Source organism: Acanthopagrus latus, chromosome 5, assembly GCF_904848185.1.
Source record: "Acanthopagrus latus isolate v.2019 chromosome 5, fAcaLat1.1, whole genome shotgun sequence".
In the NCBI taxonomy this organism is placed as follows: Eukaryota; Metazoa; Chordata; class Actinopteri; order Spariformes; family Sparidae; genus Acanthopagrus; species Acanthopagrus latus.
In genome coordinates this window covers 31,037,815-31,050,530 of record NC_051043.1, presented here as the reverse complement: position 1 = coordinate 31,050,530, position 12,716 = coordinate 31,037,815, and the positions used below count along the sequence as shown (strand labels likewise).

General features: G+C 47.1%; 2 protein-coding genes across 6 annotated transcripts; one reads left to right on the top strand and one right to left on the bottom strand.

The window, feature by feature from the left end:
• Window positions 1–23: 23 nt before the first annotated feature.
• On the bottom strand, window positions 24–9,046 carry phf19 (PHD finger protein 19). 2 transcript variants are annotated; one of them, XM_037097618.1, is made up of 14 exons: window positions 8,737–9,046; window positions 8,044–8,224; window positions 7,877–7,958; window positions 7,663–7,776; window positions 7,318–7,412; window positions 6,490–6,638; window positions 6,228–6,323; window positions 5,948–6,137; window positions 5,772–5,839; window positions 5,551–5,697; window positions 3,664–3,724; window positions 3,436–3,521; window positions 3,275–3,361; window positions 24–2,072 (listed from the first exon to the last, which is right to left on the bottom strand). In XM_037097618.1, exons 2-14 carry the CDS (start codon window positions 8,221–8,223, stop codon window positions 1,727–1,729), a joined length of 1,701 nt encoding a protein of 566 aa, XP_036953513.1. In that variant the 5' UTR covers window position 8,224; window positions 8,737–9,046; the 3' UTR covers window positions 24–1,726. The 2 variants fall into 2 exon arrangements, with proteins under 2 accessions (XP_036953513.1, XP_036953512.1); XM_037097617.1 differs by having other exon boundaries at window positions 3,275–3,364; window positions 8,737–9,043.
• LOC119019225 (putative uncharacterized protein BRD3OS) lies at window positions 8,176–12,472 on the top strand. Of its 4 annotated transcripts, none has more exons than XM_037097622.1 (2): window positions 8,176–8,292; window positions 10,044–12,472. In XM_037097622.1, the coding sequence occupies exon 2, from the start codon at window positions 10,179–10,181 to the stop codon at window positions 10,500–10,502; it is 324 nt and encodes a 107-aa protein (XP_036953517.1). In that variant the 5' UTR covers window positions 8,176–8,292; window positions 10,044–10,178; the 3' UTR covers window positions 10,503–12,472. The 4 variants fall into 4 exon arrangements, 3 of the variants coding, with proteins under 3 accessions (XP_036953517.1, XP_036953518.1, XP_036953516.1); XM_037097623.1 differs by lacking the exon at window positions 8,176–8,292 and adding an exon at window positions 8,469–8,485; XM_037097621.1 differs by lacking the exon at window positions 8,176–8,292 and adding an exon at window positions 9,361–9,832.
• Window positions 12,473–12,716: the final 244 nt, after the last annotated feature.

Here is a 12,716-nt window from a genome sequence, read left to right as displayed (position 1 = left end):
CACACACAAATAAAAGCCAAGGGTCAAAGGTCCAACAACACTTTTGTTTTTATTGGTCAGCTGAACAGAACATACAAACAGTCACATGATCAAAACAACCGTCAACAGGCCAATGGGAGGGGAGCGTGGTTACCATGGCAGCGAGGAGGCGCTGCAGGTTTAAAGTGACAGAGTGACCATTTAACGTCTCAGAGACTGTTAGCACTGTTAGAGTTTATCATTCAAACCAATGAGCTGTGTTAGCTTTGAGCTAACCTCTGAATAAGTCATCATGACTGTGGAACATCTGATCACGGCTCAATGTGTCTGATTGGTGGTCAGTTTGCGAGTGAGGCTGATGATTGCATAGATACCGAATGTTACGTTAGTGCAACAACACAGAGGACGAATACTTTAAAGGTAAACAAGGGAACACGGAACTCTGAGTTGAAGTTTGCGTTTGTGGCCGCATGTTAAACTCTACAGAGGTGATGATGACGATTCATCCTGCTCCTCTTCATCACTCTGCTCATAAAGTTTACTGTCAGTGTCCAGCTGCAGCTCACTGCAGTCAGAGGTCAGAGGTCACTTCCTGCTGATAATCCGAGGGGTTTTATTTATTTAATATTTATTAACACTTTAAATGTTGAAATGTTTTGTGACGTTGTAGAAAAGACGTAAAACTTTCCAAACAGGATGTGACTCAACACTCAGACATGTTCTATTTTTCTCAAATGCCCTGAAATATGCACAGAGTTTGGTTAGAGGCCTGATAAGCTGGAGGGGTTCTGTCCCTCTGCTGCAGCTCACATAGACAGAAACACTGACAACTGTTTGTGTGGCCTCATATTGACTTCAGATAAACTTCAGAAGGACTGTGGAGGACTGTGGAGGACAGACTGGCCCCCTGCCAGCCCTCAGACCAGCTCTCTGCTGTGTGCTGCTGAAGGGGGAATACATGAGTCTCAGATCTAAAACATGTGTTCACATTAAAACATTCAGTTATTATTCAGGAAGGAAACAGCTGCTGCTCCAACTCTTCAGGCCACACCCACTCTCTGATGTCACTGCAGGTGTAGAAAACACCTGTAATGACCTCAGACTGACAAACCATCAGAGATCAAAGCAGAGTTTGTTCTAAGTGCTCTCTCATAAGGGACTGATGACTGGATGATGATGTCACTCACAGGTAGAGCAGTGTTAATAAGGCAGCGAGCTGTTTGACAGCTGGGCGGAGCTACAGGGAACTACAGGAGCCTCTGCCTGTTTAACATGACAGAGAAGAAGAAACACAGACTCCACCTACTGTCAGTCTGATGACACACAGACCAGAATACTAACATTTATATAACACTATACAGGTGTGTGTGTGTGTGTGTGTGTGTGTGTTTTCGGTCTTTGGCTGTATTTAAAGTTTCGTTCTTTCTCACTGTACACTGGCTCATGATGAGCTTTGATACCCGATTCCTCCAAACTCACCTGGCCTCACTTGACGGTTGTCTGTCACTGTGAGTCACTCTTGTTGTTTTGAGATTCTTGTTTGTGATAAAATGTCAAATAGGAAAAACCCTTTCTGTCGATAACATTTTTAAAAACATGAACATTAAAACTGACATGAAACACATCAGGTGGTCACTCAGGTAACACCTCTGAGCTGTCAGTGGTCTTGACCAATCAGAAGCCACATTACAGTCAGCTGATCAGAGTGGAGGAATAAAAGGAATCAAAGCATCACAGGTGTTACATCCTAATAAGGTGTTGTCCCCTCCCACTCAAGCAGGTACTGGACCGTCCCCTGAGGAGTGACCCGCCGAGCCAACACCTGGTACCTCTCCCCATTGGTCAGTCTGCCCGCCACGCCAAAATACGAGGAGATGGAGGAGTGGAGGTGGGAGGAGTCAGAGCCCATCTGGGAGGGGTCTGATAGGAGGTGGGAGGGGTCTGTGGTCAGGTGGGTGTGGTTGGGAGCATCCTGGTCCTCCAGCATCCCAGAAGGCTCTTCTCCTCCAAGCTCCTCCCCTGCTTCACTGCGATTGGCCCACTGGCTATAGCTGTTGCTAGGCAACTTCCTCTTCCTGCTGCCTACCCTCCTCCTGAGGACACAGAGCACAGAGGTCAAAGGTCAGAGATAGGGCTGTCCCGGTTTGTTTTAGCCTCATCCCGATCCGAGTCCTTTAATACTCAGTATCTGCAGATACCGAGTCCCGCTCTGATACTCAGCCTTAACTCATATTGTCCTGGATAATACAGCTGCATTAACAAACAAAGAACCTGCATCCAAGATGTTCTTAATAGGTTTTTATGTATGTTGTTGAAACAAAGTAAATGCTTTCATACGACTCTTCCTTATTCTACAGATGCTGTTCCAACACTGGCCTCCACCTTCCTCCTGTCAGCAGGTGAGTGTGTGACGCTGCAGTGTGACAGCAGACCCTCGTTCCAGCAGCTGCAGCGTGTGAGACGCAGCCACGCTCGGTGCCTCCATATCATCCACTGCTTTTACATATTCCTCATGTTGTCACGTAAAATGACGTGGACGCGTTGCTTGTCTATTTCACACGTTCAGCATCTCGTCGACTGTCTGTTTTACATGCTCTGCTGTATGAGAGCCACCGAACTGGTGCACATACCAGCTTTGCAACTGAGTGGAGTCAGTGTGATGTGATGCAGAGACGGTAGGACACACCGAGGATTCAAAAACTCCAGGTGTCGAAGAAAACCCTGATCGTCTACCACGGAGAAGAGCTGCTTATCCAGAGATTCATTCAGTGACCTTCTCTGTAATATTGGTGGCCATGTCGCTGTCTCCAGGATGTTTCTCTTTCCTTCTGAAAGTATCCGCGAGTGTTTGCTGCTTTGGTGTTTTTGCCTGTACTCTGGAGAGAACTCATTGTTTTACTTACGGTGTTTGTTTTTTATGTGCTGCATCAGATGTGAAGTATTAATGCAGCTCTTTTGTTCCCCCTCATGAAACGGTCATACAGCAGATGTTACATGTGGCCGCTGACTGCTTTCATTTTCCAATCTAAGTTATTTCCACTCTGCAGACATTTGGTCCACAGTAACGTTACACGTCTGCGTTCTGCCACAAATACATCCACATTCAAAACTGCCGATCAGTGGTAAATGCCCCTATCAACCACGATCCCGATCCTGCAGATCGGCTCGAGATATCCCTAGAGACAGGACACGCACTACCTTGTTCCCAAAGAAGCTTCCTCACTCACTACCTAACTATGAAGCTTCCCACTTCCTTGCTTCCTAACTAGGACACCTCTCAGATACTGCTGGTTACCTGAAGTGATAGGAGGCGCTCGTCGTAGCAGAGCCTGATGTGGAGGCGTCAGTGGAGTCCTGATCAATACTGACAGTCCGACTAGAGCTGCTGAGAGACAATCGGTCATTCATAACATGATAATGAGATTTATTGATTGATGGTGATTCAATCTCACTTACCTTTTCAGGCTCTGCAGTTCATCCAGGGTGAAGTCGAAGATGTTGGCCATGTGGTGGTTCGACGTCCAGCTGCAGGACAGCTCGTTCTGCGCACGCACACACAGACACACACACAGACACACGCACACACAAACACACACACACACACACACACACAAACACACACACACAGTTAGACAGCTCAGTCTCAGGCACAGGAGATGGTTTAAAACTAAAGACAGGTCTTACATTAGGGATGGCATCTTCTAGCAGCCACTTGGACTTCCTCTTCTTCCTCTCAGCTGAAACACTGCAGACAGACAGACAAGTTTGAATCATCAATTGTGGCATTACATTGTTTAATTATGTAGATTAATTGACTTGAACAACATGTGTCATCATGTCATAAAGTCTTAAGATGGGGAGCAAGATGGCGTCGCAGTGTGAGCATTGCTGAGAGCCAGCTCTGGTGGATTTATCAGTATACGTCTTAATCATTCATGTCCGTGCAGTAAAAGTACAGAATTTTGTACCGTAACATAAGCCTGGACAGTTGTTTTTTTGCAAACTTCAGACAGTCTGAACAAATCTTTTAGAAAACAGGCCAAGCCCATTTCCCCCCCAGCGATAGAGGGGAGCTAACAGATGCTGGCTCAAGTGCGATGGAGCCTGGACAAAGCTGCCGCGGTCTTAGAGGCCATTATAAAACAGACCTTGCAGTTATAAGCAGATGCCTGTCCTAACTGTCCTGTCCTGTCCTGTCCTGTCCTGTCCTAACTGTCCTGTCCTGTCCTGTCCCAACTGTCCTGTTCTGTCCTTACTGTCCTGTCCTGTCCTGTCCTAACTGTCCTGTCCTGTCCTAACTGTCCTGTCCTGTCCTGTCCCAACTGTCCTGTCCTAACTGTCCTGTCCTGTCCCAACTGTCCTGTTCTGTCCTTACTGTCCTGTCCTAACTGTCCTGTTCTGTTCTTACTGTCCTGTCCTAACTGTCCTGTTCTTACTGTCCTGTCCCAACTGTCCTGTCCTGTCCTAACTGTCCTGTCCCAACTGTCCTGTCCTGTCCTAACTGTCCTGTCCTTACTGTCCTGTCCTTACTGTCCTTACTGTCCTGTCCTGTCCCAACTGTCCTGTCCCAACTGTCCTGTCCTGTCCTTACTGTCCTGTCTGTCCTGTCCTGTTTGTTTGGAACAGCTGGGAGAATATCTATCAGTCTCCTCTGCAGAGCTATGATGCTGTTCAACCTGTAACTTTACAAGAGCTGAGAGAAACATGGGAGAAGGAACTTTCTGTTACAGTGATGATACTGAGTGGGAAGATGATTGGACCGATATATGCAGGATTAATCTCAGTATGTAATCATTCCAAGTCAATACAATTTAAGATTTTGCATATAATGCATGTATCCCCGAACTGTGGACACAATCTTAATCTCACTTTGTCTCCAACGTGTCTTCAATGTAAAACGGAAACTGGTACTCTAATTTATTGTCTTTGGCCCTAAATTACAAAGATAATCCATAATTTGATCATTTGATTTAGTGCCTCTGGAATACTTTATATGTATAATTCTCTCAAAATCAAAAAAATGAATAAAGTTTGGGAACCTTGTTTGAATTACTTGGACCCAAGTGTCTCTGCCATTATGTTAGAGGATTTCCTGAAAGGTCATCAGGAGAGCAAACTGTTTATTTACATATTACTTTTATTTCTTCTTCCATGTGTAGAACAGTGTGTGTGTAACTGAGCCGTGGTGTGTGCGAGTTTGCGACCCTTTGTTTGAAGTGTTGTTTATGTGTCCTTGTTGTAAAACTAAAAATTAATAAATATATTAAAAATAAATTTTTAAAAAAGGCTAAAGTTGGGGGCACCTGGACGCAGCATGGATTCAGAACAAGCTGCAGCAGAATACCGGGCCCAGGATCATCTTCAGTGTGGGAATACTGTCAGCAAAGTACCTCCATGTTGTTGTGTCTCTGCTAAAGTATTCACACACTTCAGACGATGAGAAATGATTCATCACAGCACAACAACTGGCGTGCAGGAGCACCTGAAGCAGAGGCGTCCTGGACCTCCTTCCCCCACACTCATGCAGATCAGAATTACATCAAACTGCAGTGATGAAACAAGTGTGATTACCTGTTCCTGACCACGCCCTTCTTACGGCCCCGCCCTCCGTCGTTCTGAGCACGCTCAGGAAAAAGCTTAGAGGGGGGGTTAGGGGGGACTCTGGTCCTCAGACGGAAGATACACTTCCTCTTCTTGATCTCCTTCCCACACAGAAACCTGCACACACACACACAAATAAATACAATACTAACACATTGATCAGTTTCTACTGTGTGTGCATGGGTTCTTACTTGCTCTTGTATTTATTCAGAGCATCCAGCAGGTGCTGCCCTCTCTCTGATGGAGGAGTGTTAGACAGCTAAACAACAGACAGACAGACAAACAGGTTAAAATCATGCCCAGGGTCCATCCAGGTGGACTAACTACACAGTTCAGTCTGAACTCTGGTCCAAGTCCAGTCTGGTACCTTGCCCAGCTGCAGAGGTTCCCAGTTCTCTGAGACGAAGGCGAGGATCTCGTCCAGCTCAAAGTATTTCTTCTTGCTGCTGACTGACAGGTTGTAGAGGACCAGGTGAACCAGGTCGACCCACCTGAGAGACAGACGCCGCACGTACTCTGATCCTTTATTACAGGCAGAACACAGGAACAGGTAGAACCTAAGGAGGACCACAGGACCAGAACACTCCGTCAGGTCACAGGACAGTAAACAGGTGACACAAGGTATAGCAGAGGAGGTGCCGTCTCACCTGTCCCCGAACATCATGGACTCCTGCAGGCACTGTGTGCAGGCTTCATGGAACCACTGCTGACACCTGAAACACTGCAGCATCTTCAGGTACCACCTGTGCACGCATACACACACACATGCACGCACGCACGCACGCACATACATACACACACACACACACACACACACACACACACACACACACACACACACACACACGTGATCAGATGATCAGTGACGTCACAGAGTCACAGTGTGTGTCTGTGATTGGATGCTCTTACTCTCCGGGGCCTCCACAGTAACAGTAACACTGCTGCTGATTGGTCCGGTGTTGAGAGTCCCAGTCCAGAGAGTCCAGCTCATACGGCAACACCTGCTTCATGGCTGACAGAGCTTTGGCTATAGGACCTTTCTTCAGAGCGCCCCCTTTCTGTGGGGAGGACAGAGAGACAGATTGGCAGGAAGTGAGTGGAACATTTATTGACTCACCCCTCGATTCCACCAGATAAGTGTCTGGTCCAGCTCCGCTCCGCCACAACAGCAGAGCTGATAGGTCTCACTCTAGTCTATAGTCCTTTTTCACATGGAGTCGCCACTTCTCCACGTATAACTGCAGTATCGTTTTCCTCATAAGTTGCCAAAGACAGTTACATTTACTACGTTACTGTTGTTTGGTCCTGTAACGTTGCTTTGTGGGACATTTCTCTGTATTTAGCTGAGTGAAGGGCCTGTGCAGTTATCAGACTGTCAGACCGACACGCCCTCGATAGGCCGCCATTTCATCACGACGCAGAAATTCAGCCAAATTTAGCACAGATCAGACAGGAAGTCAGAAACTAAAACAACAACAACATAACTATGAACTACGGGAGCCAATGAGGAGCGGCGGCGGGGCAAGATAAAGAGAAAATTGATTTTCATTTTTTAAAATGGTCCTAAACCACAAACCGATTTTCCGCCCAGCCGTACCCCCTCTCTGTCTGACTAAGATACAATTCATGTAGCTGCTTCAAAATAAATTCCTCCACATGACTTAGTGTGGAAGTCTTTTAATGTGAAGCAGCAGCAGGAAAGCAGGTAGGTGTGTGTGTGTGTGTGTGTGTGTGTACCCTGACAGCCAAAGCAAATACACAGCGTCTACAGAACCAGGGACTGAGAGCGATGCTGCCCTCTACTGGAGGAACATGACACTGCTGGTGGAAACCTGACAGAGAGAGAGAGAGAGAAACAGAGATTGTAGCTGGTGAGGGTGACGAGCAAGCCCCCCAGTCCGATGATTGTGACCGTCCCCCCCCCAGTCCGACAATAGCGACAGCGGGTGAGGGTGACGAGCGTCCATCCGACGAAAGCGACCAACTCTGGCCACCCCGTCTGTTGATTGCAACCGTGTCTCCCCTCCCCCCGCCCCCCAGATGATGGTGCACATCAGTTAACCAGCTGCCTGTCTCACCCACCAATGCCACATTTCCCACAGATGAGGATCTGGTTGTTTTGGTTTGACTGGATATCAGAATTTGGCTCCGCCTCCCGACACACAGAGCAGCGGGGCTCCTCCCCCGGCACTCCGGCTGATGAGACAAAACATTTTAATGAGTTGACAGATAGACACAGAACAATGGTGAGACACATTCATGATCATTTCTCACTCTCCCCCCGGCTGTCTCTCACCGTGTTGGATGTCCTTCCAGAGGACCCAGAACTTGGAGTTGTCCTCAAACGTGACAAAGCAGCTCTGTCTAGGTGGGCTCACCTGTCCACCAATCATAACACAGGAGTTACACAAACCAATCAGAGAACCATTTATTTCTGCGTGTGTGTGTGTGGGGGGGGGTTACCCTCTGGATCTTGCCCAGGTAGTAGAGGCCATCTGACCAATGACAGAGGACAAACTGTCCCACACTCAGACTGGACTCCTCACCCTCGTTCTCATCCGAGCCACGCCCCCCTCGACATGCCCCACCCCCTGTAGACACCTGAGGCTCCAGACAGAAGGCTTCAATCAGGTGGTCAAACATTCTGTAGAGAGACACCGACATGTTAGATGGACAGACAGGACATCAGTCATCCTGCAGACAGACAGGCGGGTAGGCAGTTAGACAGGTTGTGGCTATGATTCATTCCTGAACTGTCAGGGGGATTTTGTCAACGCGGAGCATGCGCAGTGCGTCTTCCCATCAGAACCGAGAAACAAGTACCGTTAACCATCGTTAACTACCGGTAACCCCACCCTCAGCCCAAACCAGCTCACTACAGTTAACTAACCGTCCAGCTCCGGAAGTAAGCAGATCAATTATTAGAAGTCAATGATAATTAGTGTATTAGTTAGCTGGATGCACAACCTGTCGAACAACACACGCACGGCGCTGCGGTGTAACGGCTCCGGTAACCGAGCTGTAATAACGGTGTTCACACAGTCTGCCGTTACCGCTGAGCTGCAGTGAAGCGGACAGTTAACGGAACCAGCGACCGTCCGCACGCCCGCATCACTGACTCACACAGCGGCTTCAAACAGAACACAGCTCACTCACCTTCTGCGATCCGGTCCGTCTCCACCTGTCCTCCAACCACACACACACACACGCACGCACGCACGCACACACACACACACACAGGTGTTACAGCAACAGACACACACACAGGTAGACAGACAGTCGGTGTCTCCGTGTCTTCTCTCTCTGTCTCAGCTTTCGTGGCGCTAAACTTCAAACTTCGACCGTCGCCATTTTTCAGTTTTCCCGCGAATCAAAGGAGGAGGTTTTCCAAAATTTACATAAGCGTCATCATCACGCCCGTCATAAACAACGTCATCACGTCTCCACCAGGATGTACTGCACGGCCTCCAATCATCTGTGCATGCAGAACTCCATTCACTTTTCCTCAGTTTTTAGCCACTAAGCGTGTGTGTGTGTGTGTGTGTGTGTGTGTGTGTGTGTGTGTGTGTGTGTGTGTGTGTGTGTGTGTGTGTGTGTGTGTGTTACGTCCAGTTCGCCTGAAAAATCCAGCGAGGTGTTGCTCGTTCAGTCACTACAGGGAAGTGATATTAATGGGGAAGTTGGTATTAATGACCCAAACACGATGAATTCTCATTCATTTTACATTTCTTTATTGAAAGGATATTTCAACGACAGATTATTGTGTACTTGTGTGATGAGTCTGAAGTAAATAAATCACCATCAAATACAAGAAGACAGCAGCGCTGACCCCAGCGGAACACTGTCACTGTGTAGTTTGTTCCTACACGGAGCGGCATGAAGACACACCGTTGCTATTGGATGCAGCAGTAGCGTTAGCTTTCCCACAGCAGCGGCATGCTAACGATGATGGTGACAGCTAAACTGTCATAGAAAATAAACTGAAAGTTGTGACGTCACTGGTTATGTTTTGTCGCTTAAATAGGTTGGTGTATTGACGTCATCCGGATTACGTATTCGTCTCAGGAGCTAACAGAGCTAAACTAGCAGCAGGATTAGCCATAACCCTGGAAACAGCGACGGTCAGCAGTGTGAGCGGTTAGCGGAAGGCGGCTAGCAGCCGTTAGCTCCTCTGGTAGAATATCAGTTTAATATGAGGTGCAAGTACAGAAACCGACAGGGACACGAGGAGGAGGAGGAGGAGGAGGAGGAGGTGAGCGGTCTGATGAGGAGCAGGAGCTGAAGTTTGCCACAGAGTGTCTGAACCCCTTCAGACAGCAGCATGTGATTAACCCGGGTTTAACCGGGTGAAAGGGAGTCATGGCGACATCAATAATAAACTGAACATCAGGAAGACAGAATGACTGTTTGTCACTACATGACGTCTGGATCCAGTTTAAACTAACCTGGTTTTGTTCCATCAGGTTCTGTTTGTGCACCAGACGACCAGGTTGAGTCTGCAGGTGTTCAGACATGACTGAGGTGGACCTGGATCTGAGGTGGTCCACAGCGATTGGGGCCACTCTGCTTCTGGACCTTTGTCATATTTCTGGAGTGACATGTCGGACTGTGATCCACCTGCTGTAGAGGAGGCTCTTGGACCCCATGGTTCCCCTGGTCTCCCTGGTCATCCTGGACCTGGTCGCCTCCCTCTGGCAGAGAAGGCCATGTCTGAGGCCTTTGCGAGGCTGCGGTATCGCGACACATCCCTGCTGATCTGGCAACAGCAGCAGCAGGACCTGCAGGTGGCTCCGCCTTCCACCTACCTGAACCGGAGCCAGTCAGCCTGGTACAGCAGCTTTGGGAACCAGGCTGTCCTGGTTCGAGACAAAAAGGGGCTGGAGGACACAGATGGACGGTCCAGGATCTGCAGCGTCATGTAGACTGAAACAGATGCTGTGATCCAGACTGAACATCTGAGAGGATTCAACATTTCTGTTCAGTTTTCAGTCGGCAGGTCGGTCTGTTCAGGTTCTGTCCCAAAGTAGAACGATACCATTGATCCTCTGGCACACTTGGATTAAATAAATCGGCTCTTCGTCGAGCTGCTTGGCTAAGAGGTGTCCCGTGAACCTGAGCTCTTTGGATCAAATTGGACTGAACCCTCAGACTCAAGTCAAGAGGAGACGAAGCCTAGAACATGTTCTGAATTAGTTAAAATTGTCCTGTTCAGACTCTCCTGACCTGGTTTTGGTTTTCATATTTTGCTCGTTGTCAGTATTTTTATTTTTGGGTGATATAAAATGTTTACATGCTTCATTGTTTCCCCACACATTAATTTATTTCAATATTCAATATCTTATTAATATCAACATGGCCACCACGTATTGATTCTGTATTTCAGGAGCTGCGTCTCGTTCTCTCTCACTGAAGACAGCAGCCTTCAGTGAATCGCATGATGCCAGATACTCCGATACATCGGACGGTGGTGTTGTTTAAAGTCTGCTGCTAAAACCAACGAAGAAGAGGAGGAGGACTATTTAACCCAGTTGGCTCGACTGTAACTTCCTCCGCAGAGAAGACGGCCGACATCATCGAGATCAATCCCCTCAAAGACCTCCAGGGCTTGAAGACAGTTTGTGTCTGGCTGAGCCATGTGATGACATCATCACATGATGACGTCATCACTGTGAAAGTTGCATCTGTAAAATGGTCATTAAAACTTCACAATCTCCTGAAATGACTCGTTTTGCTGTCAGAATTTTGGCATTTCGGTCCAGTAACATTTGGAGAGTCTAGAAGAACTGCCCAGTTACATTTTATCCCATCCAAGTTAGCTCGGCGCTAATCTGGAGGTTAGCCAACTCAGTTGGCAGAAGTCTTTGTGTGCGCACGCTCTACGGCACCGCAGCTGGACAGCACCACCAGAACTACAGTCTGATTCTGTGGGAAACACTGCACATGGTTTGTCTCTCCTCTGCAGCTGCAGCTCCTCTGTTCAGCCTGTCTGAACACTCTTTGCTCCATCTCTTTAAGGCCCACCTCCTAAATGGCCCATTCTGCTCTGATTGGTTGGTTTACACAGGCCTGAACAGGCACACAGTTTGTGTACTTCTCGTGTCCTTCACAGTGTTTGTATCTACAGCACACACTTTATAAACACATCTGACCTTCATCAGTCAGCAGTCTGGTGTTTCTTCTTCTGTGGTTTGAATGACATCACAGTTTGTTTGGGGGACTTTTCTCCAGAAACAACCAAACCAGAAATCCACCACTGAAGAAGAAACACAGCAGTTTATACAGGAGTACTAGAGACAATGCACTGCAGCATCCTCAGAACAGACTGGGCGCTGATGCTGTGTTCAGGTGCAGCACGGATGGTCCCATCTCCTGATTTGTGAAGTCATCCTTCAGTGTTCAGTGTACATGTGGGAGCAACATGGACGCTCAGAAACGACACAGTGACGATAAAACACATCACTTTAGTAAATTGGGCATTATGGGAAATGTAGGAGCGGTAAAGGCTTTTATTCTTGTGAAGGAAGAATAAAAGGCTGGAACCAGGTGTGACTGACCTGTCCCAGTCAAGAAACAGGAAGTCCAAGCTAAAACTATCCCTACAAGTCCCAAGTTAAAGGAGCAATCTGTAGTTTTCTTCAATGGCTGATTTTAAACAAACTTAATAATCAAACTCTTTATTTTCATGACAGAAAAAACAAACTCATCTTATACTGTTGTACTCTGTTTATATGTGATGGATGTGTGTGTGTATATACGTGTATATATACATATATGTTCATATACATACACATGTATGTATTTTATTGTCCTCTGACAACAGCTGGTTTAGTTACTGATGGAAACAGTTTGTATTATTACCTCATTAATATTGTGAATATAAATTCGGACTGCAGTTCTGACAGACGTCTCCATATTGACTCAAAACAAGCAGATATTCTATATTTCCATCATGTTTAAAGTTTTTATTTGAGGTTTGGCTGAAACTCTTCTGCTCGACTTCAATGCCGACAATACTGATGATTAGAAACTGAAAACTGATATTTGGGATCAATATTCAGTTCTCATTTTACTCGAGTATTTCTGTCTCCTGCTTCCTCTCCACTACATTTACTTGATAACTTTAGTTACTTTTGATT

Excerpts from the sequence above, each read along its gene's own strand:
- phf19 (XM_037097617.1), bottom strand. The coding sequence starts at position 8,223 with ATGTTTGACCACCTGATTGAAGCCTTCTGTCTGGAGCCTCAGGTGTCT. Across the intron at positions 7,777-7,876 it reads CTGGAAGGACATCCAACACG|CCGGAGTGCCGGGGGAGGAG; the intron begins GTGAGAGACAGC and ends TTGTCTCATCAG. Across the intron at positions 3,725-5,550 it reads AAGGGCGTGGTCAGGAACAG|TGTTTCAGCTGAGAGGAAGA; the intron begins GTAATCACACTT and ends GTCTGTCTGCAG.
- LOC119019225 (XM_037097622.1), top strand. The coding sequence starts at position 10,179 with ATGTCGGACTGTGATCCACCTGCTGTAGAGGAGGCTCTTGGACCCCAT.